At 42.0% G+C, this 24,234-nt stretch overlaps 2 protein-coding genes and 1 long non-coding RNA gene across 7 annotated transcripts in view; 2 read left to right on the top strand and 1 right to left on the bottom strand.

The window, feature by feature from the left end:
• The window catches only part of plekhm2 (pleckstrin homology domain containing, family M (with RUN domain) member 2), a 29,857-nt gene extending 26,249 nt beyond the window's left edge, over positions 1-3,608 (top strand). For all 3 annotated transcript variants that reach the window (XR_004205137.1, XM_020458741.2, XM_020458740.2), the window contains one exon: positions 82-3,608. Coding sequence is in view for 2 of the 3 variants with exons in the window: in XM_020458741.2 (XP_020314330.1) it covers positions 82-219 (138 nt within the window). In the remaining variant the exon portion in view is untranslated. The remainder of the gene's footprint in view (positions 1-81) is intronic.
• Positions 1,017-11,051, bottom strand: LOC109868961 (E3 ubiquitin-protein ligase TRIM16). 2 transcript variants are annotated; one of them, XM_020458746.2, is made up of 8 exons: positions 10,269-11,051; positions 8,076-8,171; positions 7,514-7,747; positions 5,391-5,541; positions 5,172-5,231; positions 5,027-5,089; positions 4,838-4,891; positions 1,017-4,722 (listed from the first exon to the last, which is right to left on the bottom strand). In XM_020458746.2, the coding sequence occupies exons 1-8, from the start codon at positions 10,881-10,883 to the stop codon at positions 4,154-4,156; spliced, it is 1,842 nt and encodes a 613-aa protein (XP_020314335.1). In that variant the 5' UTR covers positions 10,884-11,051; the 3' UTR covers positions 1,017-4,153. The 2 variants fall into 2 exon arrangements, with proteins under 2 accessions (XP_020314335.1, XP_020314336.1); XM_020458747.2 differs by having other exon boundaries at positions 1,017-4,660; positions 10,269-11,048.
• Positions 11,052-11,702: 651 nt separating this feature from the next.
• Positions 11,703-24,234, top strand: LOC109868983 (uncharacterized). 2 transcript variants are annotated; one of them, XR_002251973.2, is made up of 7 exons: positions 11,703-11,982; positions 12,220-12,328; positions 12,417-12,551; positions 12,956-13,013; positions 17,636-18,550; positions 20,211-20,307; positions 23,145-24,234. It is a non-coding gene; the product is annotated as an uncharacterized LOC109868983 (long non-coding RNA). The 2 variants fall into 2 exon arrangements; XR_002251972.2 differs by having other exon boundaries at positions 12,942-13,013.

Raw genomic sequence — 24,234 nt, 5'->3', positions numbered from 1 at the left:
TGATTTCCCTGTGTCTCTGTCCCTCTCTTGCTCTCTTTGTCTCTCGCACTTTCTTTTCAACCCTCTTTTCTTGTGATCCAGGTGTGTCTGCCTCGTAGGAGGGTGTCAGAGCCGTCGGTGCAGAAGCATTGTGGCGAGGCCTTGGCTCTGATGAGGAGTGCCTGGCAGAGAAGTGACAGCCTTGCCCGGGGACGTGCCCAGAGAGAGCCCTGGTGCTGACAGACTGGTGGATGGACAGATAGGACAAAAGGCTTTCACTAACACTCCTATCTATTGCTACTCTACACATCAGGGTCGTAGTCAATTGCATTCAAATGTTATCAATTCTGCAAGTGAATAGAAAATGTACCATTATTTTCTATGTGGATTTGTTCAATTGTCAAATTTTATTTCAACTGGGTGACTGAGTTTGAATGGAATTCACACCAAACCTGTTACATATAATTATGACAACAGCCATATAGATAGAGGGAAACGCACCCTCCGTTGTGTCTACATTATAAAGAGTATACGGTAAGTTAAGCATATGAGGATGTGTCTTCATGGGATGTTGCGAGACAGACAGCAGTTTGAATCTCCGTTCACACTCCTGGCCTTCACAAATATGTATGTAGGGCTGTGACAGTCATGGCATTTTGGATGACGGTTATTGGTCAGGCAAATGACTGGTCACTGTTTTAATCGTTTGAGTAGCAAAATGTTTTTTATATAATTTTTTTTTAAACACTCACTTTCTCCTCTCCTTCGCTCCTTACTGCACGTGCTGCTGCTGCAGAGAGGGGGTCATTGCCTAGGCAACTAAAGACTGTTGCTAAAACATCTTGCTTGTTTCAGCAAGGAGCAACAAAGTTTCATCATGTTGTAAAGAGTCCATGTTACCTCTGAAAGGGACTCAACTGCACAATGCCTGTGGTCCTGTCTTCAGTCAGCTCATTCAATGTAAAAAAATATATATATATATTTTTTTTACTGTTATTTTATTTTCATGATTGTCTTCATCCATAATCGTCAGTTACACAATTACACGGTAGTTGTGCCAGCCCTATATGTATGTATGTATGTATGTGTACGTTCTGCTTGACTTTCCTCTTCTCATTGAGTCGGCCGTCAGGGGAGGAGGTGCACTCGTTATAGAATAAGACATTCACTCACATATGAGGTTCTTTTGAACCTTAACCAACACACTACATGTCTAGTGCGTATGTAAAACGCGGTATAGTATTGAATGATAGTATTGTATTTTTATCAATCCTTACGCAAATGTACATTGCCCATCTCTCCATGAATCCAGACCTACATTGATTTAGTCTTGTATAGGTGTGTCTGTTGTCAAATACTTCAAACAAAACCCTTCTCTCCCATGCAAAGGTTGTGATAGTTATTCTTCAGTCACTTGAAGTGGCATACACTATTAGTTACAGCACTCATCTCTTGCCTTGGTCGGCCATCTAGGTTTACCATTGGGTTTTCCACCTTTTAGTTAGGTCGGGTTGGATGGTCAAAGTTAATATTAAAGTATCAGAGCGGAGAATGGTCTCAACCTAGCATGGATACACTTTTAACAAGAAGGATGAGAGGAGAGAGTAACTTGCTGTTGAATGCGAGATTGCACATTGCTTTTGGGTTTCAGCCGTGGTGATTTTATTTGAGGGTATTGATAAGTTCATTGGGGTTCTGTGCGAAGTTCATGTTCAGTGCTGCTTTTAAATATAAGCACAAATGGGAGCAAATAGTTGTTTATTTGTAACACGACTTGTTATGTGAGTCGAATTGTATGCAATTTATAAAGGGGATATATTTGCTTTTATTTTCCGTGGTTTGTTCTAGTCATTTGGCACACACCTCTATCCTTTTGAGGGGAGTGTCTGTCATTGCATTGTATGTGTTGCAAGTGGCCTGGTCAAGATGTGGGATATGTCAATGTTCTACAACAGGTGGAGGCATCAGTGCATCCCTACTTTATTGCACAACCTGTAATTGTATTGCTCTGGAGACTCTGTTGCGCAATGACAGACCATTGCTTTTAGTCCAGTAGTTATAGTACAACCAGTCCATATGCATTAGTAAATAAATAAAAAGCAGTTTGACTAGAGATGACACTACTTTATTAATCTGATTTGTCATCGCATTAATCAGATTTACCCCTTACAATGTATCCCCCACATAATTAAATGCAAATCCTCACATTCATTTGTTTGACAATGTAGCTAATTATTTATGTAGACATGTTATGTGAAAGTAAGATTTTTGTGTTGCTGTTGACAAGAGGGGAATTTATCCAATGCCATGGCTATCCTGAAATTGCTCAAGGGCAGAGTGATGCTAAGATTTTAAAATGTATGCCAAACAAAAAAACAGTGATTGCAAAGTTAAACAAACCATACAACTCTGCACAAGGACTACTTTGAACTATTTCCACAGAACATTTGACAAAAACACATCTACTTGAACAGTAAATGTGTTTGTCAAATTTTCAATTAACATTTTTAAAAGTTGTCGTTGTGGTTTGTTTAATTTTGCAATCAGTTTTTTGTTCACCATAGATTTTTTTAAAGTGAAAAATCTTGAGTCTCAGGATCACTCTGTTACTGTGGAATTTACTTCAATCATCAGGAGAAGGTTTCTGGAGGGTTTCAGTTTAATTGCCTGTTGCTCCTAATAATCGTGTCCTTTTTCATTACCTTCATTTGATTGGCGATAATGGCCTCAGGCCCTGTTTTGACCAAATAAAGTACTACTCTTGAATGTGGCCTTATACTGCTGCTGGCTTCTAATCGAACATGATTAAAAATCAGTGAAATTAATTTGCTGGGTTGTGAATACACAATGTGTGTGTTCCCTGTCCTCCAATTGCATTATAGTAATAGGCGTAATTACTAAACATTCTCTGCTTTGAGCATTTTAAGTGCCACGTGGTCTTGCCTCTATTCTACTGTTTCTGTAGGCGTGGGAAGCCGACATCCCAGAATTTAGCTTCTCAGGTTAGAAATGTTACAAATAATTTAAATGTAGTACCCTAGATCCCATGCAGAAAAGACCCAACACCTCAAGCCAGAGAAACCATGTCCTACATTTTAGTTTCAACTGACTTCCGCTATTTTATATCCCCTTTCTTTTGTTGGTACTTATCCCTTAGTTTTCTAAGCAGTGGAGTTAGAGAGCTCACTGGAAGTAAGAATGTTAAATTATGTTCTAGAGAAATGTACAATTGCGATACTTAAGTATTTGAAAGGTTTGTCAATATTTGATTGAGGAAAGGAAATATGAAGCATCTTGGCTTCATATCCAGAGTTAAGTGAAGTTTGTCTTTATGAACAGTAATTTAAATGTTGGACATTGCTGGCCAATGGTGGATTACTTCTTTTGATTGACTACTTGTGAAAATAAAATAGTTTTTACGTTTGTTTTTATATCTATATATATATTCTTTGTATTGTGTTTAGCTGTCTTTTTTTATTTGAAATGTATGAAACTAATGGGATTGCTCTATTGTATGATAACCTGTGATCATCACACTAAAACCTGCATGTATTTAGTGTTTTTATATTGCTAATAACAAATGTACAAAAAACCTTGTGAATAGAACATGAATAAAGAAATTCAAACCATAGCTTTTCAACAACTAGTCTTTGTTTTAATGACCTTAACACGGGTGTTCTAAGCTAAGTTATTGAACAAAGTCCCTGCCGTCTGGATGCCTGGCTTGTAACTATGACTGGAGAGTAAAGGACTAGACTATTCTCTCAGCAGCCTTTTTTTGGTTTCCTGTTTTGCTTCAGTTTAATTTAGCTGTGTTTTTGTTTGGATTTTAGTTTCTTTGAAATTAATATAAGGCACCTTTTGGTCTTTGGAAACGCTATCTAAATCCCATGTATCTATGTACCGGAATGTAACAGTTATTAACTGTGGTTACTACTAAAGCATTCTTGGGATCAACACCATGAGGGATACCATGTCCAGAAGCCCCCATAACCCCTTGGAACTTGTAGATCAGAAAAGATTGGATAGCTAAGGATAACAAATATGGCACTGAGCAGCTTGATACAAAACTTTGATACATTACAGATTGGGTTCATTGTAGTTCTGAATGCAAAATAGCCTAATAATATGTGAAAAAATCTTACAAGTCAGTTGCAAAGAGTGATTGGCATGTCTATGTCCTCAATTGTCGTTGTCTCCCCAATTGGCAAAGTATCAACGAGGATTGTACCCCAACACCAAAACCAGGATACAGTGGCTCTGAGAAGTCCTCTGACAAAAAACTATGGAGCAGAATCATGGAGGAGTCAGAGATGCTGTAAAAAGACAGAGTTCCTGCTTTGTGATCTAAATAAACCCCTATTCTAGGGGATGAGACCTTGGCAGTGATCTTGGTTTCAATGTTATCGTGCCATGCTGAGTAACTGGTGTCAGAGCACTGTAAGCTCCATGACTTTACATTGTACCCCAGGCCACACGCTAGTCCCCTGCCTCCCCTCTGAATGCTCTCATAGGTCACTCCAATGAACACTCCTTTGCCTCTCCAATCTGCCTCCCAGTAGTAACGGGCACCGGTCAAGCCCTCCCAGCACAGCACTTGTTCCCAGAAGTCAAAGGTCTTCGGGAGACGTGACCTGGTCCTGGATTGACCTCTGGACTTGACCAGAGTCACCTTGCGGTTCTGGTCAGAGAAGCACAAGTTGCGGTGTGCTGTATCAGTGTCTAGAGTGAGTTGAAAAGCATCTGAACAAAAAGAGACAACAGTCTTCACTGTTCGGGTTATTCTCTTTCACATTCCTTCTTGTTAAAACTAGCCTTACTGTACATGCAAAGCCATAACTCTGTTACAATGACTCACAGTGTAAGAAGTCGGGTCTGGTCTTAGGAATTCCAAATGTGAAATCTCTGCTTACTGGAGAGACGAGTGTTAGTATTTTAGTTAACAGTTTGGGCATTCGACTAGTTGTAGAGACACTACCTTAGGGTCCACATTCAATAATAACATTCAATAAATAATATTCTGCAACGAAAATAAGGATACACTTACTGCTCCATGCTTTTTGCAATGGCACCGGTGGCATTGGCTGGCATTCAGAATGGGCTCTTCTCACTTGAAGAAAAAAGTGGAAAATCCATGATTTCATTTTCATTCTTTGGTGTGCAGGAAAAAAGACTAGAGGCAAATGTCTTACCTTGCCTGCCCTGAGGTTTGGTCATGGGTACTGGAGATTCCAAAATGTCCACATTTGCAACTGCAAAGAGGATCAAGAAATGCCCAAATAGGTTATTGTAAGTTTGTATTCTTGTATTATCTTTCCATTTAAACAGAACCCTCCTCCATTCACAGACTGAAGAAAATCTCACCGCTGCCACCAATTTCACAAGTAAAACGTTTAAGTTACCTTACTAACCTGCTTGTTTAATCTTTTCTAAGAAGTCAACATTCATGTCCTTAAGCAGCTCCTTGAATTCAGTGATAATTGACATCACAGCTCCAAATGAATGTCTTTCACTGATAACACTAGGTTCACGATCCGGCAGCAGGCTGATGGGTTGCCACCTCTACAGAGACCAGAGAAGCATTAATCAATAAGTTTTTGGTCTCATACCTTCCTTATTATGTACTGTTACGAAACCAATAACTGGCCTGCTAATATCGTTGCACTCACTAAGTCTAGGGTCTTAGTTAACTGTCTGTAACCTGATTTGATGTGTGCATAAATGTGAGAAGTAAACGTGCGTGACGAGGTATTGAATGTACAGTCGTGGCCAAAAGTTTTGAGAATGACACAAATATACATTTTCACAAAGTCTGCTGCCTCAGTTTGTATGATGGCAATTTGCAAACACTCCAGAATGTTATGAAGAGTGATCAGAAGAATTGCAATTAATTGCAAAGTCCCTCTTTGCCATGCAAATGAACTGAATCCCCAAAAAACATTTCCACAGAATTTCAGCCCTGCCACAAAAGGACCAGCTGACATCATGTCAGTGAGTCTCTCGTTAACACAGGTGTGAGTGTTGACGAGAACAAGGCTGGAGATCACTCTGTCATGCTGATTGAGTTCGAATAACAGACTGGAAGCTTCAAAAGGAGGGTGGTGCTTGGAATCAGTTCTTCCTCTGTCAACCATGGTTACCTGCAAGGAAACACGTGCCGTCATCATTGCTTTGAACAAAAAGGGCCTTCACAGGCAAGGATATTGCTGCCAGTAAGATTGCACCTAAATCAACCATTTATCGAATCATCAAGAACTTCAAGGAGAGCGGTTCAATTGTTGTGAAGAAGGCTTCAGTGTGCCCAAGAAAGTCCAGCAAGCGCCAGGACCGTCTCCTAAAGTTGATTCAGCTGCGGGATTGGGGCATCACCAGTACAGAGCTTGCTCAGGAATGGCAGCAGGCAGATGTGAGTGCATCTGCACACACAGGGAGGCGAAGACTTTTGGAGGATGGCATGGTGTCAAGTAGGGCAGCAAAGAAGCCACTTCTCTCCAGGAAAAACATCAGGTACAGACTGTTATTCTGCAAAAGGTACAGGGATTGGACTGCTGAGGACTGGGGTAAAGTCATTTTCTCTGATTAATCCCCTTTCCGATTCTTTGGGGCATCCGGAAAAAAAGCTTGTCCCGAGAAGACAAGGTAAGCGCTACCATCAGTCCTGTGTCATGCCAACAGTAAAGCATCCTGAGACCATTCATGTGTGGGGTTGCTTCTCAGCCAAGGGAGTGGGCTCACTCACAATTTTGCCTAAGAAAAAATATTGACTCTTTGCATCAACTTCATGTAATTGTCAATAAACGCCTTTGACACTTATGAAATGCTTGTAATTATACTTCAGTATTCCATAGTAACATCTGACAAAATATCTAAAGACACTGAAGCAGCAAACTTTGTGGAAATTAATATTTGTGTCATTCTCAAAACTTTTAGCCATGACTGTATATGCACCCATGAGACTGCCACTTTACTTTAGGCCCAGGGCCAGCTCTTTCTTGACCAAGCTGATTATTAATTGTTCAGATCATGACGAAACATAAATATGTACAAAAAGAAAGAAACAAAGGCATGCCCATAGAACCAGCAGCCGCACAGCTGGAAAACTGACTGAGGCTGCGTTTAGATGATTGATGCAAAAACCATCATACAGTCAGCATGGGGGACAAGAAAACAAGAGAGGGTGGCGGCAAAAGCAAGCCAGCGAGACGGTACGCGTTGCTATGATGATTTCCGTTAAACAGTGCAAATCAACATCCAGCAGAAAACAACGCTAAGGCAGATGTTGAAATATTTGAACTCTGGCGGCAACTCCCGTCTACCGTGCCTGCTGACACCATTCACCGCCAGCCTCAACGGCATTTACCGTCATATTCTCATTGAAAACAATGTCATCCTGTTTGCTGTCTACCTCATACCATCTAAATGCAGCATTAATTGCGTGCACGTGTCAGCTTATAAAGACTTGGCTCAGCATTGAGACCCGGTTGGCACTACCACCTGGGGGATGGCATGTGTGTGTGTCCCAAAGGGAAGTTACCTGGAGGAAGAGTATGCTGTCTTGTGTTTGGGCGAGTTTCTCCAGATCGCTGTTTCTCCTTTGCAGTGTTGTTATGTCCTGTCTCAGTCGTGTCTCTGCTCTTGCTGCCTGAGCAGCCAGAGTCTTCTCCCTATCTTTGATGGAGTCCCTCACCTCTGCTCTCCTCTTTTCTAGGGAGTGGATCAGCTCAACGAAGATCATGTCACTGACCTCCACTGCAGCTTGTGCAAATCCCTACAGGGAGTGGGAGTACAGTCAAACATGGGCTCTATTCCAATATCCACTCTACCGTAGTACTACTTAGCAATGGTCCGGGCATGCATTCTAAGTGTTATGTTAGTATGAGAATGGGAACCTACATATCATATTCTGTTTAGTCGACAGCATCCTAGTTGTTTAGTCAATAATTTTATGTCATCATCAAGGCTCTATTTTGGAACATAGGGTACGTTAATGAGGAGGACCATCCTCCTGCCTGGACGAGCCTCCACTGGCACAGCATGCCGAAGGGTGGCAAACTCAATGGTGGCTCAGTATTGTTATCTACTTTTTTGTAACTCACTTTAAGAGATCCCGCAGCCTCTCCCAGTTGTGTCAGCAGCTCCTCTTTCATCTGGAGTTTACTGTTGGATTTTATCTGTTCCACTGCCAACAGTGCCTTAAGGAACAAACCCATACATTTCAGTTAAGAAGGCCATAATAATTCTCACTCCAACATGCAATATGGTAGGCCATACTGACCTAAGAACAGTAGGTTTGAGTTAGAACTGTATTCAAAACATTGCATACTGTCCCACACCTACCACTCTCGTTCCAACAGATCATACTTTAATTTACTTTAAATGTTCCACTTGTGCATATCTAGAGGTCTTGTTCATGGAGCTACTCACTGACAATATTTATCTAATTATCCACATACAAATGAAAACCCACCTGCTGCTTGACAATTGACAATTCGCTATGACCCCTTGCCGTTCCTCAAGTTATAAAGCGTTAACGTTAGTTGCTTACTGGACCTTGGCAATCTGTGTTAAATTTTAACTAGTTATAGTTAGCTAACAAACAAACTACTGTGAACAAATGTTTTCCCTCTACAGTATATGGTTAATTTTCAGAATGAGAGAATTAGGTGAAAATTGGGCATTGCTTGTTATTAAACAAGTGTAGCTGGAGCTGGGCCTGGCTTAAGGTGGATGCCACCATAGAGGTGAAAGGAACACCATAGACTTTCCCTCTTTCTCACTTTTTCAATACAGTAGATAAGAAGGGGTATGCCAGCTGTACTCTCTGCCTGAAAGAGATCAATTATTCAAACAAAGAATGCTGGCACATTGTAGAACAGATGTCCATAGGCAGAAAGTGTACAATGTAATAATTTGTAGTGTAGCCCAAAGATATTGCTTTTGTGTTGAACTTGACAGTAACACTTGTGTGTGAATGGGATTATAACATTTTTTACTCAGTGAACGTTATTTCTGCACACATGTAGTTTTGTGCACTTGATCGATGTCTAGTGGCCACTATTATAGAGCAAAAATAGAAAGTATATTTGTTTAATTCTATTTCTAATTTAAAATGTGTTTAGATGCGTGTGGTCACAAACGTTCTATTATAAAGAATGTCATGGCTAACTGCAATATTTGTGTATTGTTCTTTCTCAATTGCAGTAAAGTCTAGGCAACAAACAACATTGGATTGCTTTCTTTACATTTTTTCAGCTGTGAGTTAGGTTCACATTAACCACTTTTTATTTTACACACAGACTGATCATGTAAATCATATTATTTTTTGTTTAATTAGTTAACCTGCATTTCCCCCAAGCAGGGATTTTTTGCATGTTTCAGTGACCTTTTTGGGCCCTCAGCAGTTTGCATCCCTGGTGCTTCTGTAACAGATGGTTATCCAGGTAGACTCTAAGGTGAGACTGGCAGTAGGACAGCTTACACTCCCGACAGGCCTTGACAGACTTTGCCTTCCTCCCAGCCTATACACGAGTACACACCACGTCTTCAGTCGAGCAAAGTAATCTACTTTAGCTTCTCCACCATCTTTTCCAGAATTGGGTTCTTAGTGTGCGGCACCTGCAGAATGTCTCTCGACAGTAAGGACAGAAGGAATCTTCGTTGCTGCTGCTGATACTACCACTCTCATCCAAGCATTTTCTGATACAGTCGAGGCAGAAGTTGTGTCGACATGGAAGATGTCAGGGTGTTCAAACAGACTGGACAGCTGATGTCCTCCCTTGTCCACGGCTTAGAGACCATTTTGTCACAGTGTATACATTTTTTAAATAAATAATGTTGTTTTATAACACCGGTTCAGCATGAAGTTTTGTGACTAATGTTACCTATCAGGAAGTGTAACATTCAGGACTCGTGAGGGATGAACCAGTTTGAGACTTACTGGAAATAAGAGCTCCTTCTGACACGAGAATGCATGCAACACTTTTAGAATGCAGTTGTACTGTGTACGTTTTTGCTAGTTTCTTCATTGTTGGCTGGTGGTTGGTGTCATGGTAACTATAAAAAAGATGACCTCGTAGTTTTTTTCTATGCGCACAAAGGATCTATCGTTCCTCCTTTTTTGTAAAAGCATGAGACCCAGCATGAGTGGCACTGACACTGTCTACCCCTCTCCCTATCCTATCCCTATCCTCTCCCTATCCTCCCCCTATCCCTTTCTCAAGTCTAGAAGCTCACTTACAATATTTATCGAATTATCCAAATTCAAATGTCCTTTGGTTATGAAAACCCACCTGTTTCTTGGCCCGTTCAGTCTCAGCGGAGACAGTTTGGTGGCTTTTGTGTTCCTCAACTGCACACAGAGAACAGATACACCTCCTCTCAAGTCTGCAGTACATGTCCAGAGGTTTGTCATGCTGGGGACACAGCTTCTCCAGTTGCAGCTCCTTGACCACCACACCCACCAGAGTGTGCTTTTGTAACAAAAGGATATCCAGGTGGGCTCTAAGGTGAGACTGGCAGTAGGACAGCTTACACTCCCGACAGGCCCTCACAGCCTTTGCCTTCCTCCTGGACCCTAGAAGAGTACACACGTCACACACCACGTCTTCAGGCCCATCGTACGGATACCCAGGAGAGGTATCGAGTAAAGTAGTCTTTAGCTTCTCCACCATCTTTTCCAGTATTGAGTTCTTAGTCAGTGTGGGGCGCAATCTGAATGTCTCTCGACAGTAAGGACAGCAGGAAACCGCATTGCTTCTGCTGCTGATACTACCACTCTCATCCCAGCATTTTCTGATACAGTCGAGGCAGAAGTTGTGTCCACATGGAAGAGTTGTAGGCTCTGTTAGGGTGTTCAAACAGACTGGACAGCTAATTTCCTCCTTTGTCCACAGCTTAGAGGCCATTTCATCCAAGTGTATAAAAAACAAAAAAATACTGTTGTTTTATAACACTGGTTCAGCATGAAGTTTTGTGACTAATGTTACCTATCAAGAAGTGTGGCAGCTTGTAACATTCAGAACTCCTGAGTGATGAACCAGTTTTAAACTTACTGGAAACAAGGAGCTCCTTCTGACATATGAGAATGCATGCATCACTTCTAGAATGCAGTTGTACTGTGTAAGCTTTGGCTAGTTTCCTCATTCTTGGCTAGTGGTTGGTGTCATGTTTTAATGAGCACAAAGGATCTGTTGTTCCTCCTCTTGTAAAAGCATGAGTCCCGGCATGAGTGGCATTGACACTGTCTCCCCTTCTCTACTCCTCCCATCCCCTTCTCAAATCTAGAAGCTTCCTAGAAGCTCAGCTTTATAACCCCTCTCTGGCGATTGTTAATATTTCACACTACCCCGACCCCCTTCCACCTCTCTCTCTCTCCCTATGTTGTGACTGCGGTAATGGGGGAGGGGTAGAGATGAAAAGCAGCAGATGGAAAACAAAAACCAAGAAGCACGTGTGTTCTTCTGAATCAGAACACCTCTGCAGTTTTCGGGCATGAAAAATGTATCCCAATCCAACTAACAAAGCCCCACCCTGGTCCCTTATGTTAAGACCGTATCTATGTACTGGTGTATTGGCACATTTAGCAATACCGATAAGTGACTTGGCTGTGAGAGAGGTGTGGCCAAGCTGAAAAGGCTGGGCTTCTTCTAATGGTAATAATTCATTATTCATGAGTATGTGCCAGTGAGAGAACCAATACACACATTGTGTGTATTAATGAAGACTGGGGCAATACACTCCGAAAGGAAGATCAGAAAACTCCCCTCCCCTCTCATATGCCCTACAGCATTCACCACCCCTAAGATAATGCTGGTCCTCTCCCTACCCTTTAAAATCTTACTGAGTAGGTGTTACATTATTTACTGGTGTAAGGGCATGTCAGGGAGGTCGGGGGAGTCCCAGAGGAGGAGAGAAGCAGGTCTGAATGGAGAAAAGACTCAGCTGGCTCGATGGAGGGACAAATTCACCCAAAACCTGCAGAATACCGGCCTGCTGCTGGAAAAGGTAACATATGACATTTGATGTACACTAGATCACCTAGCTCAACAAGTAGTTAGATCTAGTGTTCCTACTTTCCCAATAACATTATATTTGCATGTTACCTTAGAGAGGACAATTGCTCCTTAATGTTAATGCTCTGACAGTTCTATGGTCAGTCTAATAATGCTTATGTGGCATACTGTACTAAATAATTCATTATTTTGTGACTGTTCTGTAATGTAATGATTTTTTTGGCATTAGGAGGAGACAGTGAGAGAGGAAAAAATCCATCCATTATCTGAAAGTTAGCGCCCCCTGGGATGTGTTGGTTTATTACGCAGAGGAGCTCATTCTAAGAGTGCCCCTACAGGTCAGTGCTAGTACCAAATACAGTAGTATAGAATACGTTAATCCCAATACTATGGTGTGTTATGAAGAACATTGTTTTTGTGTATCAGGCTCAACCAAACCCAGACTTCTATACGTCTGACTGGATCCTTCGGAAGCTATGCATTCCCAACATCATGGCTGAGTCCATGCCCAGCAGGCCACTGGACTACTACACTTGTGCCTTTCGCAAGTCAAATGGAGAAGTGAGTACCTAGATGGAGAAGTGGGGCTCCCAAGTGGCGCAGCGGTCTAAGGCACTGCATCTTAGTGCTAGAGGCGTCACTACTACCCTAGTTCGAATCCAGGCTGTATCACAACCCGGGCGTGATTGGGAATCCCAATCCCCGGCTCACAATTGGCCCAGCGTTGCCTGGGTTTGGCCGGTGTAGGCCGTCATTGTAAATAAGAATTTGTTCTTCGCTGACTTGCCTAGTCAAATAAAGGTTAAATAAATTTAAAATAAATCATCCCGGAAACTTCCTAATATAGGTTTTGATTGAGGATCCTCAAACTTTAGTTGAGCCTCATTGCGTACTGATCCTCATAGAGCTGTCTGTATGTGTACAAATGACTACAGGTTTAACCTGGCTCAGTTTGTCCTTCTCAGGTTCCTTGGCTTTGAGGACCATGACACCAACTTCACTAACACACAGAGACACCGTATAGTGAGTGCATCCATTGACTTTTTTATATCTTTACCCATGTGTTGTGTAGTGATGGACGTACCCCAGATATACACCCAGAGGGTACAAAACATTGAGAACACCTTCCTAATATTGAGTTGCAACCCCCCCTTTTCCCTCAGAACAGCCTCAATTCAACGGGGCATGGATTCCAAAAGGTGTTTTAAAGCGGTCGACGGGTATGCTGGCCAGTGGTGGAAAAAGTACACAATAGTCATACTTGAGTAAATGTAAAGATACATTCATAGAAAATTACTCAAGTAAAAGTGAAAGTCACCCAGAAAAATACTACTTGAGTAAAAGTCAAAAATTATTTAGTTTTAAATATACTTAAGTATCAAAAGTATAAATAATTTCAAATTGCTTATAGTAAGCAAATCGGACAGCACAATTATTATTTATTTTTTCAATTTACGGATAGCCAGGGGCACACTACAACACACATACATAATTTACAAACAAAGCATTTGTGTTTAGTGAGTCCTCCAGATCAGAGGCAGTAGGAATGACCAGGGATGTTCTCTTGATAAGTGAGTGAATTGGACCATTTTCCTGTCCCGCTAAGCATTCAAAATGTAACAGGTACTTTTGGGTGTCAGGGAAAATGTATGGAGTAAAAAGTACATTATTTTCTATAGGAATGTAGTGAAGCAAAAGTAGTCCAAATATATAAATTGTAAAGTACAGATACTTAAAAAAATACTTAAGTTGTACTTTAAAGTATTTTTACTTGAGTACTTTACTTTTTTGCTTGTTGACTCCAATGCTTCCCAGAGCTGTGTCAAGTTGGCTGGATGTCCTTTGGGTGGTGGACCATGCTTGACACGCATGGGGAAACTGTTGAGTGTGAAAAACACAGCAGCGTTGCAGTTCTTGACACATACCGGTGCGCCTGTCACCTACTACCATACCCTGTTTAAAGGCACCCCCTGAATGGCACACATACACAATCCATGTCTCAATTGTTTTAAAAATATTTATTTAATCTGTCTCCTCCCCTTCATCTACATTCTACACTGATTGAAGTGTATTTAACAAGTGATCTCAATTAGGATCATAGTTTTTACTTTGTCAGTCAATGAAATGGACAGCAGATGTTCTTAATGTTTTATGTACTCAGTTTAGGTGGACATATATAGGCCTACCTACAGTGCCTTCAGAAAGTATTCAGACACCTTGACTTTTTCCACATCTTGTTACAGCCTTATTTTAAAATGGATACAATTTTTTTCCCTCATCAATCTACACACAATACCCCATAATGACAAAGCGAAAACATGTTTTTAGAAAATTTAGCAAAGGTATTAAAAATAAAAAACTATCACATTTACATCATTATTCAGACCGTTTACTCAGTACTTTGTTGAAGCACCTTTGGCAGCGATTGCAGCCTCGAGTTTTCTTGGGTGTGACGCTACAAGCTTGGCAGACCTGTATTTGGGGAGTTTCTCTCATTCTTTGCAGATCCTCTCAAGCTGGGTTCGGTTGGAGGGGGAGCGTCACTGCACAGCTATTTTCAGGTCTCTCCAGAGAAGCTTGATCGGGTTCAAGTCCGGGCTCTGGCTGGGCCACTCAAGGACTTTCAGAGACCTGTCCTGAGGCCACTCCTGCATTGTCTTGCCTGTGTGCTTAGGGTTGATGTCCTGTTGGAAGGTGAACCTTGGACCCAGTCTGAGGTCTTTTTTCTTGTAACGATGTGCGCTGAGAGTCGGGAAGCAAGTTCAGAGAGTGAGTGTTTCAATAAATAAACACAACAAAATACAAAATAAGAAACACGAACAACGCACAGACATGGAACAGAAACAATGACCCCTGGAAAAGGATCCAAAGGGAGTGACATACAGTGCCTTGCGAAAGTATTCGTCCCCCTTGAACTTTGCGACCTTTTGCCACATTTCAGGCTTCAAACATAAAGATATAAAACTGTATTTTTTTGTGAAGAATCAACAACAAGTGGGACACAATCATGAAGTGGAACGACATTTATTGGATATTTCAAACTTTTTTAACAAATCAAAAACTGAAAAATTGGGCGTGCAAAATTATTCAGCCCCCTTAAGTTAATACTTTGTAGCGCCACCTTTTGCTGCGATTACAGCTGTAAGTCGCTTGGGGTATGTCTCTATCAGTTTTGCACATTGAGAGACTGAATTTTTTTCCCATTCCTCCTTGCAAAACAGCTCGAGCTCAGTGAGGTTGGATGGAGAGCATTTGTGAACAGCAGTTTTCAGTTCTTTCCACAGATTCTCGATTGGATTCAGGTCTGGACTTTGACTTGGCCATTCTAACACCTGGATATGTTTATTTTTGAACCATTCCATTGTAGATTTTGCTTTATGTTTTGGATCATTGTCTTGTTGGAAGACAAATCTCCGTCCCAGTCTCAGGTCTTTTGCAGACTCCATCAGGTTTTCTTCCAGAATGGTCCTGTATTTGGCTCCATCCATCTTCCCATCAATTTTAACCATCTTCCCTGTCCCTGCTGAAGAAAAGCAGGCCCAAACCATGATGCTGCCACCACCATGTTTGACAGTGGGGATGGTGGGTTCAGGGTGATGAGCTGTGTTGCTTTTACGCCAAACATAACGTTTTGCATTGTTGCCAAAAAGTTCAATTTTGGTTTCATCTGACCAGAGCACCTTCTTCCACATGTTTGGTGTGTCTCCCAGGTGGCTTGTGGCAAACTTTAAACGACACTTTTTATGGATATCTTTAAGAAATGGCTTTCTTCTTGCCACTCTTCTATAAAGGCCAGATTTGTGCAATATATGACTGATTGTTGTCCTATGGACAGAGTCTCCCACCTCAGCTGTAGATCTCTGCACTTCATCCAGAGTGATCATGGGCCTCTTGGCTGCATCTCTGATCAGTCTTCTCCTTGTATGAGCTGAAAGTTTAGAGGGACGGCCAGGTCTTGGAAGATTTGCAGTGGTCTGATACTCCTTCCATTTCAATATTATCGCTTGCACAGTGCTCCTTGGGATGTTTAAAGCTTGGGAAATATTTTTGTATCCAAATCCGGCTTTAAACTTCTTCACAACAGTATCTCGGACCTGCCTGGTGTGTTCCTTGTTCTTCATGATGCTCTCTGCGCTTTTACCGGACCTCTGAGACTATCACAGTGCAGGTGCATTTATACGGAGACTTGATTACACACAGGTGGATTGTATTTATCATCATTAGTCATTTAGGTCAACATTGGATCATTCAGAGATCCTCACTGAACTTCTGGAGAGAGTTTGCTGCACTGAAAGTAAAGGGGCTGAATAATTTTGCACGCCCAATTTTTCAGTTTTTGATTTGTTAAAAAAGTTTGAAATATCCAATAAATGTCGTTCCACTTCATGATTGTGTCCCACTTGTTGTTGATTCTTCACAAAAAAATACAGTTTTATATCTTTATGTTTGAAGCCTGAAATGTGGCAAAAGGTCGCAAAGTTCAAGGGGCCGAATACTTTCGCAAGGCACTGTATATAGGGAAGGTAATCAGGGAAGTGATGGAGTCCAGGTGAGTCTGATGAAGCGCAGCTGCACGTAACGATGGTGTGCCATAACGAGCAGCCTGGTGACCTAGAGGCCGGAGAGGGAACACACGTGACGCTCTGGAGCAGGTTTTCATCAAGGATCTCTATATTTTGCTCTGTTCATCTTTCTCTCGATCCAGACTAGTCTCCCAGTCCCTGCCGGTGAAAAACATCCCCACAGCATGATGCTGCCACCACCATGCTTTACCATAGGGATGGTGCCAGGTTTCCTCCAGATGTGCTGGTTGGCATTCAGGCCAAAGAGTTCAATCTGGGTTTCATCAGAACAGAGAATCTTGTTCCTCCTGGTCGGAGAGTCCTTTATGTGCCTTTTGGCAAACTCCAAGTGGGCAGTCATGTGCCTTTTACTGAGAAGTGGCTTCCGTCTGGTCACTCTATCATAAAGGCCTGTTTGGTGGAGTGCTGAAGAGATGGTTGTCCTTCTAGAAGGTTCTCCCATCTCCACAGAGGAACTTTGCAACTCTGTCAGAGTGACCAATCGGCTTCTTGGTCACCTCCCTGATCAAGGCCCTTCTCCTCCCATTGCTCAGTTTGGCCGTGCTTTAGGGATTATTGTTGGTTCCAAACTTCTTCCATTTAAGCCACTGCATTGATTTTGGTACCCTTCCCAGATCTGTGCCTTAACACAAACCTGTCTCGGAGCTTTACGGACAATTCCTTCGACTTCATGGCTTGGTTTTTGCTCTGACATGCACTGTCAACTGTGGGACCTTAAATAGACAGGTGTGTGCCTTTCCAAATCATGTCCAATCAATTTAATTTACCACAGGTGGACTCCAATCACATTGTAGAAACATCTCAAGGATGATCAATGGAAACAAGATTGACCTGTTTTTTTATTATTAATAGATTTGCAAAATGTTAAACTGCTTTTGCTTTGTCATTATGGGGTATTGGGTTTAGATTGATTAACACTTTTTTCTTAAATCCATTTTAGAATAAGACTTTAACGTAACAAAATGAAAAAAGTCAAGGGGTTCGAATGCACTGTATATGTGGTCAATAGGCTTTACATCAATCTATGTCATTCTTATATGTCCAATTGGCTTTCCGTGGCAGGTGTATAAGCTTCTGGCAAGTATGGTGTATGGCAAGAGGAAGAGCACGGAGGTGGGCATGGCTCGACTGCTCAACGAGGGGGCATACACTGCAGCGTTTCCCTTGCATGAGGTCAGACACATTCTTTTTTTCTTTTTTTTAACCCCTTTTCTCACTAATTTCGTGGTATCCAATTGTTAGTAGTTACTATCTTCTCTCATTGCTACAATTCCCGTACGGTCTCGGGAGAGACGAAGATCGAAAGCCATGCGTCCTCCAAAACACAACCCAACCAAGCCGCACTGCTTCTTAACACAGCGCGCATCCAACCCGGAAGCGAGCCGCACCAATATGTCGGAGGAAACGTGCACCTGGCGACCTGGTTAGCGTGCACTGCTCCCAGCCCACAACAGGAGTCGCTAGTGCGTGATGAGACAAGGATATCCCTACCGGCCAAACCCTCTCTAACCCGGACGATGCTAGGCCAATTGTGCGTCGACCCACGGACCTCCTTGTCGCGAACCCAGATTCCCTGGTGGCCCAGCTAGCACTGCAATGCAGTGCCCTAGACCACTACACCACCCGGGAGACCTAGGTCAGATACATTCTTAATGTACCGCTACTCATAATGACATCTGCCTATTACAGCAGTGTGTGTGTGTGTGTGTATATGTGCGCACTTGCATCCATGTGCACGTGTGCGTGTTTGTGTGTGCGGCAAGTGAGTTTGTGTGTGCATGTGTAGGTGCGTACGTGTGTGTGTTTCTCAGGGCCCATTTGAGCTGCCAGAGTATGAGGCGTGTCCAGATGAGCTCAACCAGAGGCAGGTCTTGTTCCAGTATTGGGCCCGCTGGTCTAAGTGGAACAAGTACCAGCCACTGGACCACATCAGAGAATACTTTGGAGAGAAGATAGCCTTTTACTTTGCCTGGCTGGGTAAGCAGAATTCCTCATAGTACATCTGATACAATACCATCATTTAATTCTGTACTGCTTTTATGGTTACACTTGTTGGTGAGGGGGATTCATGAAACTGAACACATCCCAAAAAATCTGAGATTTACACATCATACTCAAGAAGACTTGGATGAAATTAATGCTACAATATCTATTCTCTTTTATACAATGTCCATTTTTGTGAAGATATGTGGTCAATTTACCACAACAGTACAGTTTTGTGAGAATTTCCCACTGTGTTGTGTGTGTGAGAGAGGTTTTTGTCTCTCTGGTCCTCTCTGTAGGCTTCTACACAGCCTGGCTGCTCCCCGCGGCAGTGGTGGGGACCTTTGTCTTTGTGTCAGGAGTCATGTCCGAGGGCACCAACACTCCTGCATGAGTCTTGAAACTCAATCACTTACAATGCTTTTCTAACACATTAATTTCTTTGCCTGTAATCAAGGTTCATGGTTTGAAAACTGTACAGTATAGAGCTCTTATTATAATTATCTTTACTACAAATCGAGACCAAAAGAACGCTCAAAGAGGTGCTATTACAATATAATTACAGTATAATTTGAGCAACAGAGTGGCTTAGTGTAAGTCGCAGTCTGGAGCTCTGCAAATGTACAGGCTCAATTTAGTTACGCAGGCCGCCTGTACCAGTCTTAGGACATAATGCATTGCTTCGCTGTGTGTGTGTCTTATAGTAACATCACCCAGAATGCATCACAAACTATACCAATTACATAATTGACAATTAACTTCAATAAAGGCATGAAAAAGGTCAACAAAAACATTTAGGAAATATATTACACATGATACATATCCACACATCAATAATCGTGGTAAACCATGTTTTAAACTTCAATACAACACAGGAATATGAACATATGCTTTAGCTTCCCTGCAACACTCAAACTATGCGCTCTAACGCACCCACTGTTTGACCATCAAACCTCGACCAGGAAGTAAGGTGTGTGAGAGAGTGAAAACGTGTGTCCGTCTATGCGTGTGTCAGGGGGAAAATAATAATATACTATTGGACATTTAGCAGACACTTTTATCCAAAGCAACTTAAAGTAATGCGTGCATACATTTTACGTATGGGCGATCCCAGGCATCAAACTGGCATTTTAAACAACATGCTCTTCTAACTGAGCTACCATGTCTTGTCAATGTTCCCTGTGTCTCCAATGTGTTTCCATGGCAACTGCTGACCATTGTTTTCTCAGTAATCTCCGTTACCCAGTAGTTAAATGTGTACATAACTTTGTCACTTGTTTTCTCGTCGTTTGTTTACACTCAGAATCTGTCCACGAGAGAATACTTTCTCGGGACCAGTGTTTGATGGCTTGGTGGGGACTCAGTCGATTTACCAGGCCATAAAGATAGGGAGTCTAAAGATTCAATAACATAGCGAAGGAAGAAAAGCTTTGAGTCTCTTACAGGCCCAAAGACATTAGTGTAACTCTTCATGTTCATTGTGGTTTAGTAATATCAATCACTGCACTGTATAAAAGCCAGAGAGCCTCTGGTGATGTACTCTGTAGCAAGCAATCAACGGGTAATAATAATTCAAATGTGTCTGAAATCGCACTCACTTCACTACTTTTGAGTGGTGAATTGTGTATGTGATTCTGTGCCTGACTGTCCACAGCAAGGAGATCTGTAGCAGTGGGAACAGCTACCTGATGTGTCCTCTCTGTAAGACCTGCAAGCCCTGGAACATGTCCGATATCTGCCCCATGGCTAAGGTACTGTACTGTTTATATTTAGACCTAGGTCTCCTTTACAAATGTGCCCTGTATATGCCCAAACTATAACTATATATAAAACATAAAATCACCCAGAAAAACAGTTACTCCACAAATGAGTCCCCAATCAATACTCTAAATTGCCCAAACAAAACCAGAACATCAAGATGAAATGTATTTAGAATTTTGTTCCAGGAATACAGTGCATTAAAACTAAAAGCAGATCTACCTAGCTCGGTGGAGACCCAAGGAACCTCGAGTTATCCAGTCCTGTGAACTGGTTACACAACCCTGGTGTCTATACTTCAACAGCAAAGTTAGGTAAGACAGAAATTATGAAGTAGGGCCTAGTAAACAAAAAGGGAGTAATGTAGAGATATACGGGTCTTGAGCGAAGTCCAGCCAACCTTTTGATATAGGATGCAGTGATGAAGATCAAAACTGTCACCTGTCAACAAAACCAAGGGCACTATGGTAGATGGCATCCAAAGGTTTAAACAGCTGCCCTTTTAATAAATAATATCACCATAATCAAGAACAGATAAAAAGGTTGACTGAATAATCTGCTTCCCACTGCTTAGAGAAAAGCACAATCTGTTTCTGTAGGAAAATAACAACTTTAACTCTTAGCTTCTTAACCAGCTCATCTATGTTTTATAAATGTCAAATCCATATAAATCCAAATGCCTATAGTATTTATATTGACAGAAACACATTCGATTGGAGAACCAACTAATGACTAGTAGTAATGTAGTTCATCTTTAACATTCTTACGAGAGTTTGAAAACAACATGTATTTTGTTTTGCCTGTATTAAGCACAAGTTGTAAATCAGAAAGGGATTCCTGCATAGCTGTAAAATCTGACTGTGTAAGGACCGACGCCAGAAACGAGAAGCAGGTACGGGGAGTCAACATTTAATGAAGAACAGACATGAAACAAGACAGGCACAGTGTCGGCACACGGGCAAAACAACGACATTCGACAATCAATGCAGCAGCGGGGAGCAGAGATGGGGAACTGACATATAGGGGAGGTAATAAACAGGTGATTGAGTCCAATAATACGCTGATGCGCATGACGTGGAAAGGCAGGTTTGCGAAATGATGGTGGCAGGAGTGTGTAATACTGAGGAGCCTGGCGCCCTCGAGCGCCAGGGGGGAACAGCGGGTGCAGGCGTGACAGACTATAGTTTTGACACATCCCGACAAGTTGACGGATCGTGTTTAAATAGTGAAGATCGTAGGTCCCAAAAAGTGGAACACTATCATTGTGAATAAGCTTAGAAGTTCTTACAAAGATGGATCCCGCTGAAATAAAATGGTGATTAAATACCTCAATTGATTGCATTCTTTCCGTAATGATGCCAACTAATTTGTTGTGGCAGAGAGGAGGAAGTAGAACCCATCAGGAATTTGACAGTTTTCCTGAATTTAGCAGGGTTCCCATTACAATCTGAAAGACCGGTTACATAGTCAGATTTGAGACTTTTTGATTTGTCTTACAAAATGATTCCTCAGTTGCTTAATAAAGCATGCCAGTCAAGGCCTAAGCTTGTGTTCCTGACCTTGACCCAAGCATGGTCTCTTTTATGAATGACTTCTGATAATTCCGAAGTGTACCAGTCATTCAATCTACCTTTTTTGAAGAGAGCATGATTATCTAAAAATAGTATTGAAGACATCTTCAAAAAGGCTCAAAGCTAAAGATGGATCAGGTTCAGGGATAGGAAATACAATCAAGGTCAATAAAATAAAGATAATGTAAAAATGTTTTTAAAGTTCCTCTTTGTGATGTGACAAGGCTTAGTTTTTTTTGTATTCTCACATCTCTGACACAAACAACTGGGCAATAATCACTAATGTCTTGGGTGAAGACACCAGTAGAAACATATTTCTCTGGTGTATTCGTTAGGATAAGATCAATCAGAGTTGACTTTGAAGGCTCTTTAGGGTTGGGCCGTGTAGGCTTAGTCACCAGCTGGGTTAGGTTTAGATAATTACACATAGTTTAGATTGTCTGTCTGAAGCCTGAAAATCCCAATCATAATTTAGGTCACCCAGGGTAATAACTTCTAATTTAATAAACTAGTTAACTCCTCGAGTGCATAAACGTTAGTGGGGGGAGGATGGTAGACCCCTATAACAGTTAGATTTTTCCCCAGACAAAGGCTTAAATATAGCAGCAAAACTATTTGGGGAAGGGAAATGGTTTTCAGTAAAGAGACAGCGAAATGTTTGTCAGCTCTGAACACATTATAACACTCAATATAAAATATCAGAGTTCAGAATGTCCCCAGAGATCCAAGTTTCAGTCAATACCAGAATGTCCGGATTCATCTGCATAGCCCAGATTTTGATGTAATCCAGTTTAGGAAGTACACTCCTAATGTTCGGAGGCATCAACCCAACTCAAACAAGCTATATTTAATAGGAAGTAACAAGGTATGAGTGACTGTCTGATGTGCTTATCTAAATCTTTTCAGAATACATACATTCACCTCTATGCCAAATGTGTTGCTTTTATCACATTAATGAACAATCTTTATGGATATTTTAGCTTAGCAGTCCCACTACTACTAAATCCATAGATGGCAGGCCGATGTGTTTAGGGTGCCGTCTCTGTGGTCACTAAAGATCCCATTGCACTTATCGTAAGAGTAGGGGTGTTAACCCCGGTGTCCTGGCTAATTTCCCAATCTGACCCTCATACCATCATGGCCACCTAATCATTCCTCTCCTCTGTAACAGGTTGTTGCTTTAAATTAGAATGTGTTCTCAGTCAACTTAACTGGTAAAATAAAACATGTAAATACATGTGGTGTGTCTGTGTTGGCAGGTGGGCTGTCCGATTCCACGACGACTGGTCTACCGACGTGATTCGCCCGAGGAGTGTCAACAGGCTCCTCCGTCGCGACGTTCCCTGAAGGCCCATCCGCTAGCCTGCTGGCCGTGGCCCGCTAGCTGTCTAGAGCATATCGGACTGCTAGCTGAAGAGGACCATCAGCCAATTTCTTGGGCTACAATGCCTATTTTGCCAATTGGCCTGGACCCTTTTACTGCCGACATGGAGCCCTGCCAATCCAACACGACTGGTCTGCCGACGTAACCGTCCGAGGGAGCTACAACAGACTTTCTTCTGTCGCGACGTCCCCCCTAAGGCCCTTCTGCTATCCCCGGCCCGCTAGCTGTCTGAATCGCCATGTCTCCAGCTCGCCTAGCCTCCAACTGGTCCCTATGATCACTCGGCTACGCATGCCTCTCCCTAATGTCAATATGTCTTGTCCATTGCTGTTTTGGTTAGTGATTATTGTCTTATTTCACTGTAGAGACTCCAGCCCTGCTCAATATGCCTTAGCTAGCCATTTTGTTTCACCTCCCACACATGCGGTGACCTCACCTGTTCTAAATGATGTCACTAGAGACAAAATCTCTCTCATCATCACACAATGCCTAGGTTTACCTCCACTGTATTCACATCCTACCATACCCTTGTCTGTACATTATGCCTTGAATCTATTCTTCCACGCCAAGAAACCTGTTCCCTTTACTCTCTGTTCTGAACGCACTAGACGACCAGTCCTTATAGCTTTTAGCCGTACCCTTATCCTACTCCTCCTCTGTTCCTCTGGTGATGTAGAGGTTAATCCAGGCCCTGCAGTGCCTTGCTCCACTCCCATTCCCCAGGCGCTCTCATTTGTTGATTTCTGTAACCATAAAATTCTTTTTTTCATGCATGTTAACATTAGAAGCCTCCTCCCTAAGTTTGTTTTACTCACTGCTTTAGCACACTCTGCCAACTCGGATGTCCAAGCCGTGTCTGAATCATGGCTTAGGAAGGCCACCAAAAATCCTGAAATTTCCATCCCTAACTATAACACTTTCCGACAAGATAGAACTGCCAAAGGGAATTGCAATCTACTGCAGAG

Source organism: Oncorhynchus kisutch, linkage group LG24 (assembly GCF_002021735.2).
Source record: "Oncorhynchus kisutch isolate 150728-3 linkage group LG24, Okis_V2, whole genome shotgun sequence".
NCBI classification, from domain to species: Eukaryota; Metazoa; Chordata; class Actinopteri; order Salmoniformes; family Salmonidae; genus Oncorhynchus; species Oncorhynchus kisutch.
Note: the sequence above shows the minus strand (reverse complement) of the source record. Positions and strands in the feature narration are given on the sequence as shown.

Coding starts and splice junctions, on each gene's coding strand:
- LOC109868961 (XM_020458746.2), bottom strand. CDS start 10,883: ATGGCCTCTAAGCTGTGGACAAAGGAGGAAATTAGCTGTCCAGTCTGT. Junction 7,748..8,075: donor AGGCTGCGGGATCTCTTAAA/GTGAGTTACAAA, acceptor CACTCCCTGTAG/GGATTTGCACAAGCTGCAGT. Junction 4,723..4,837: donor CAGACCCGACTTCTTACACT/GTGAGTCATTGT, acceptor CTTTTTGTTCAG/ATGCTTTTCAACTCACTCTA.